The 6,553-nt window shown below is 33.4% G+C and overlaps 1 protein-coding gene across 1 annotated transcript; it reads left to right on the forward strand.

Moving 5' to 3' along the window:
- The first annotated feature begins 282 nt into the window (after positions 1-282).
- On the forward strand, positions 283-2,076 carry LOC125491684 (uncharacterized). Its single transcript, XM_057390864.1, has 4 exons — positions 283-850; positions 1,028-1,288; positions 1,365-1,485; positions 1,578-2,076. The coding sequence occupies exons 1-4, from the start codon at positions 283-285 to the stop codon at positions 2,074-2,076; spliced, it is 1,449 nt and encodes a 482-aa protein (XP_057246847.1).
- The last annotated feature ends 4,477 nt before the right edge of the window (positions 2,077-6,553 follow it).

A 6,553-nucleotide genomic window follows, 5' to 3' on the forward strand; every position in this document is an offset into this window, starting at 1 on the left:
CTCCAAAAATGGTAAAATGTGGAATGAAGTTCCATAAGATTAAAGCCTTGTTTGATTTTTACCAGCAAAGAGGAGTTCATGGATGTCCTTAGGAACTTCTGTATACAAGAGGGGTTTGCATTAACTGTTGAGAAAGCTGACACAACTAGATTTACAACCTGCTGTGTAATTGAGGGGTATTAGTGGAGGACACATGCTGCAAGGTTAGCAGATAAGGTCAGTTGGGCTATTAAGACTTTGAAGGGAGAACATATAACTTGTGGGAGGTTTAAAGATAATCTCATGGTGTCCTCTAAGTGGCTATGTAAGAATCTCTCTGAGGAGATTGCTGCAAACCAAGAGGTGCCAGTTGAAGCACTACAGAAGGTGGCCATGGAGAGGTTTAGAATTAAGGTCAAGAAGAGGCTGTTGTACAAGGTGAAGACCATGGCTAAAAGGGAGATACATGGAGGGTTTGATGAGTCCTATGGTCTGCTGCCAAGGTATGCTGAGATGATCAAGGCAACTAACCCAGGATCATATGCCTTGGTTACTTGGACAGGGAACACAGGGGCTGTGATTCCCAAATTCAAGGCATGCTTCTTTGCCTTTGCTGCTAATGTTAGGGGGTTCATAGGTGGTTGCAGACCTCTAATAGGCATTGATGGGGCTTACCTCAGTGGCAACTACAAGGGCATACTCCTTTCAGCCCTAGGCATTGATGGCAACAATGAGATTTTTCTCATTGCATATGGCATTGTTGACACTGAGAGTACACCTAGCTGGACATACTTCTTCAGAAACTTAAGGACCTGCTTTGAGAAAGAAGGATGCAAGAGAGATGATTGGACATTCATCAGTGATAATGAGGGTAAGTTTCTGGACATTTCTTGTAGATTACTTTTCATAATTTCTTATCTATTTTACAGTACTAATCTAAGTTCTTATTCTCTTGCTTAGGGTGTTGACAGTGCAGTCCATGAGGTGTTCCCAAGAGCAACAAGGAGGGTTTGTTGTCAACACTTGTACATGAACTGCAAAAATGCAGGGTACAGTGGGACACCCTTCCACAAGCTCTTCTGGACAGTTGCTGATGTATACAATGAGTTTGTCTTCAAGAAGTCCATGCTGAAGATTCATGAATACAACCTTGAGGCAGTGACTTATTTGGACTCATGCACAGAGCAATGGTCCAGGCATGTCTTTGATCCACTAGTTTGTTGTGATCATAACACAACAAACTTTGTGGAGAGCTTCAATGCCTGCACAAAACCATACAGGGACCTTCCTGTTTTCACTTTGCTTGAGGGTAAGTAAACTAAATTATTCCTTCTTTGTGCTTGCTTCAATTGCTTAGATTTTAACATGTTTCCTTCTTTGTGCAGCCATAAGAAACTGGTCCATGAAGAGAATTGGGCCAAGGTTTGATAAGGCAGTTGACATGGATGTTAACATGGTCACTGATTACGCAAAGAAGATCCTACAAACTAGGAGTGATGAATCAAGGTTTTGCTATGCTACTTCTTGTGGGGGGGGGGGGTTGAATTTGAGGTTAGAGATGGGACTGTGAGTTTCCCCATTAGGTTAGTTGATGGTAGGTGTGGATGTGAAAAATGGCAAGGTTGTGGTATACCTTGCAAACATGCACTTAGAGTTATTTTTGATGAGAGATTGGAGGCTGCTGATTTTGTATCTCCGTATTTTAAGGGGGCAGCTTACAAGGCAACCTATGGGGAGCACATTCACCCCATTGCTGATCCATCTCACTGGCCTGACCATGACTTGCCTCTCATTTCTCCCCATGATGTTAAGAGAGATGCTGGGAGACCCCAAAAGCAGAGGAAGAGAGGTCCAAATGAAGCCAAGAAGGGCAAAAGGCACAACACTGTTAAGTGCAGCAAATGTAAAGAAGTCGGCCACAATGCAAGGACTTGTGGAGGTGGACCAACTGCTCAGACCAGGAAGGAGAAAGGGTCTACATCAGCTGCAACAGAGACTGAGAAGAGAGGAAGAAAAAGGAAAGAAACAGACGCTAACAATGCCTCAACCAGCCAACCTCAAGCTAAGAAGACAAAGAGGAAGAACAAGAAAGCCTGAACTATTTTAGGATGGCTTAGATTATTTTGTTTTTTGTGATTATGTAGGGCCTATCATTTTGTTGATGGTACATTAGGATGTGCTTTAAATGGTGATTTTTTTTGCTACATTAGGTTTTAAGTCGATGCTATAGCAGTTAACACATGCTAATTTGTGGAAAACAATATTACATTTGGTCTTTTGCCCCAATTACAATATTTCACTTAAATATTACAAATATTACAACTACAAACATGACTACTCCTACTCTTATGGTTGCATTTACTAGTTTCTGTTGTTGCTTCAGTTTTTTTTCAAGTGCTTAAGCTCTTCCTTCATCATCTTCTTCTCTGAACTGTCTCCTTCTTCTCTGCACAGTGGAGATTCATGTTGGTTGCTCAGATTGTGCTCCACACTCCCTTTGCACCATCTGAAATTGTTGCATGTATCACACTTGTAATACAGTCGCTGAGGATTTGTTGTGGTTTCAGAGCTTCGTATTGCAAATTTTTTTCTACAACTACAGTAAGAGTTAGGTACTCATATGTATGAATTAAGATTGTGTGGATGAACTATTTGAGTAACTCATAGCAAATCTCCTTACAATTGCAATAATAAAAGGGTGAGGAAAAGGGTGTTGGATCCATGTATATATATAGGAAACATAAAACTAACGACTACATTTTTAAGCTGGAAAAATAGCCGTTACAAGTCATTCAAAAATAAGGGTATCTGGTGCATAACTAGTTTACTTAGGGGTATATGGTGAATATATACTTACCACTAACGGAGCACTAACGCCTGTTAACCAAAAAGGGTATTTTGGGTTATTTTTCAAAATGTCAGGGGTATCTGGTGAATTTTGTTAAAAGTCAGGGGTATATGGTGAATTTTGAAAAAACCTGGGGTATTTGGTGAATAAATTGATTTGTCAGGGGTATTTGGTGAAAAAACCGATTTTTTTTCAAAATAATGGTTGTTCACGTGACCAACCATGACCATGCGGAGTTCCGCCACTAGTAGGATCTAAGTGTGGGTAGCTCTGATTTTAATATGGCCAAATTGAGCAAATTGAAATCACATCCGTGTATGCAAACGATTTAAGTTAGGCCCTACTAAATTGACAATAATCCATATTTAGATCATAAAGAAAAATAGAGAATAATCTATACTATTATCTAAAGCAGAAGACAAAAGCTGACGTGTCAAGCTCACATTAACCGAGCAATTTTAGAGCTCCTCACAATTAAACACTCAATGAGAGTGTCCACGTGGCATTTCGGAATATAATGGCCGAAATTTAATGAAAAATGCAAAGGAAATCGAAATTTAATTTGATTGGTTTTTTAAGTTAGGCAAGTAATTTCATGATATCATATGAGATTTTCGGAAATCAAGTATATTCCATTTATATATTAATGTGATTGATGTTAATTATGGGTACAATTACGTAATTCAAAATTCAAATTAATATTAGGTTGGCCGAAAATTTTAATTGCCATATTGGGTATTTACGAAAATTTTACTAACCAACTAAATACGGGAAATAATTTAAATTATCAATCAATCTTAATTATTGCCTCCCTTAATGGTAATTGTCAATCAATCAGTTAATTTAAATTGATACTACCAATCAATCAATCAATAGTTATTTTGATTGTCAATCAACCATAATTTTGGATACTAATTACCTAAATAACGTAAATTTGCAAAATAAACATAACATTTTTTAGTATAAATAGTGTCGTTTTCTCTTCAAACATCCCAACTCATTTTCGTCTTTTCCATTTGCATATTGATGTCAACTTATTCCCCTATCTCTAAGTCAATATTATGTTCTCCTCGAAACATAATAGAAACACAAAATTCATCCAAAAAATGGCCCGCTAAAGTTGAATATTCGAATTTCTTATATGTTGAATCTATGGTTTTAACACTTTTTCGTGGAGACCATCTTTATTTCCACAATGTGTCCAATATGTTCACATATCATTTTAATAAAAGCAATGAAGTTTGGGCTTATGTTGAAGACGTTAAGACAACAATACATGGATATTGCCCATATTTTGATTTTTCGAGCATGATGTTATATGATCTACAATGCATTCCAATCAAGAGCTTACAAGATTGATGATGAGTATTTTGAAGATATTGATTTAAACAATACGGAATGTTATGGCATTAACAACAAAGTATTGGTTGATTATCTATCAATTGATTAAAACGTAGTAATTAAAGTCACTATGTAGTTGTCATTACCACTTTTATTATCTATAACCTTTATAATTTATTTTGTTTTATATTTATTTTTTAGTATGTAGTTGTAATAAGATTAATTTACATCTTTATGCCCTTTATGTATGTACTTATTTATCTTTTTCTCATGTCATTATCAATTTATTAACTACTTTGTCCAATGTATTAATTTGTCAACTTCAACACAATCCACTGAAAATAGAGAAGAAAATAAAGATCCTTTTTTCTACCAACAAGCACACAAATGCAGGAGATGGTTCGTGATTACAAAATCTTACAATGGAATATAACTTTTTAGGATCTTAATTTGATTGCAACTTGCACATTATTCAATGATATAAAAATAGGAAAATTTGTCAAAAAAAACCTTTTAAATGTTTAATTTGTCCTATTTATCCGAAGTTTTATATGTCCTATTTAATTATGCCACTAAACAAATTGTGTTTTATTTAACCATAACTAATTCGAATTTCATAAAAAATATGTTTAAAAGATATATGTCGGTTTTTTGAATCGTCAATATTATTAAATAAGGAATGTTTAAAAAATACGGTTTATTTTTGGTATTTATTGAATCATCAATATTATTTATAAAGTTACCTTATTATTTGTATAGTATAATAAAAGATATATGTCGGTTTTTAAAATAAGGAATGTTTTCCTATTAACTTGATACGTTTAGTATATATATATAGGTGTATAAACTTTTTTTGGATAGTATTTGGCTCCATACTTTATACATAAAGATTTTAAACAATAAATCAATCCTAGCTAGACAATATACCTTGAAGAAGGGATATATATCCATCGATCATCCATGTACACAACCGTCATCCTATATTGTTTAGCTTCAATAGCTGCCTAATAATACTAAAACTACCACTTATCTCAAAGATATTGCTAAAATACCAACCATGGGACGTTGATAGGGTGCATTCCACATTTCTAGCTACCCACTTTTCCTCTCAATTCGCCAATCCAAATCTTATTATGGAATATAATCTAGCTGTGAGGTTCGTAGGTGTATATGTTTGTTACTAATAGGAGTTTACAATAAGATTATTATAGCCATTTTTTGTAACGAAACATATTTAACTATTCTAGCTGTGAGGTTCGTAGCTTTTACAATTTTATAAATAATAAGTAAGATATAACAGATGCATCTATGTTGATAAAATGGTAACATCTTACTTATTAATTCATAATAATTGCAAAAAACTTATTTCAAATAAAGCTAATTGTGTTTCGGAAATTTGAAATTAAATTAATTCCAACGTACAGGTTTAAAAACAATTGTTATGCGCAAGAAAAATATAAGCTCATACGTCATTGTCCGTTACCTATTACACGTACTCTACTTATAGCAAATGCAACACGTTCATCGATATTTAATTTTATAAATATTATCCATGTAAGTTTTTTCTTTAGTGCTTACTTATTTATTTATTTCATTTTATAATTTATTATGTCTCTTAATTGTATTTTAATGTAATATGTAGGACAAACCAATTAGGGTTATTGGGAATATAGTTGATATCAACATGGGAAGTTTCAAGTTGTTGAATAAATGTAACTTATCATTTATCGTCACAATTTATGATGCAACTGGAACTATATGCATTGAATTAAGCGATAACCAAATCGAGTTCGTATTTAAGACAAGTTTATCTATCATAATCCGGTATTTAATAGAGGTATGTCTACCTTTATTAGTTAATTGTTCATTTTACATGTTCGTTTTATTTTAATTATGTAATTAACGTAATATTATATTATATACAGGGTTATGATATGATATTACTTCGTTCAAATTTACTATCCCGTGTAACAATGAAGTACGTATTTATTATTCAATCAAATATTGCTTACATGAACATGGGGTTGAAGGTGCATGTTGTTAGAGACATTACCTACGTGCGATGGTCAGGGAATGTGCTTATTTGTTCAAGTAAAATTTTATTATGTTATAATGTTATATTCTTTTTAATTATAATTATTATTATTATTATTAAATTTATTGACTATTATTATTGACTACATTTATATTTCTTTTTTGTAGGTCTCTATACAAATATTAATTGTCAGAGCACTACTATTCAAATAGTCATAATTTGTGTGGTTCGAAAAATAAAAGTCGAAATAGATGTATTATGAATATTTGAAATTTTATTATTTCCAATATAAATTGTAATAATATTTAATAAATATGAGCATTTGGAAACGTTTCCTTCAAATTATTTGA

Source organism: Beta vulgaris, chromosome 7 (assembly GCF_026745355.1).
Source record: "Beta vulgaris subsp. vulgaris cultivar EL10 chromosome 7, EL10.2, whole genome shotgun sequence".
Classification (NCBI taxonomy): domain Eukaryota; kingdom Viridiplantae; phylum Streptophyta; class Magnoliopsida; order Caryophyllales; family Amaranthaceae; genus Beta; species Beta vulgaris.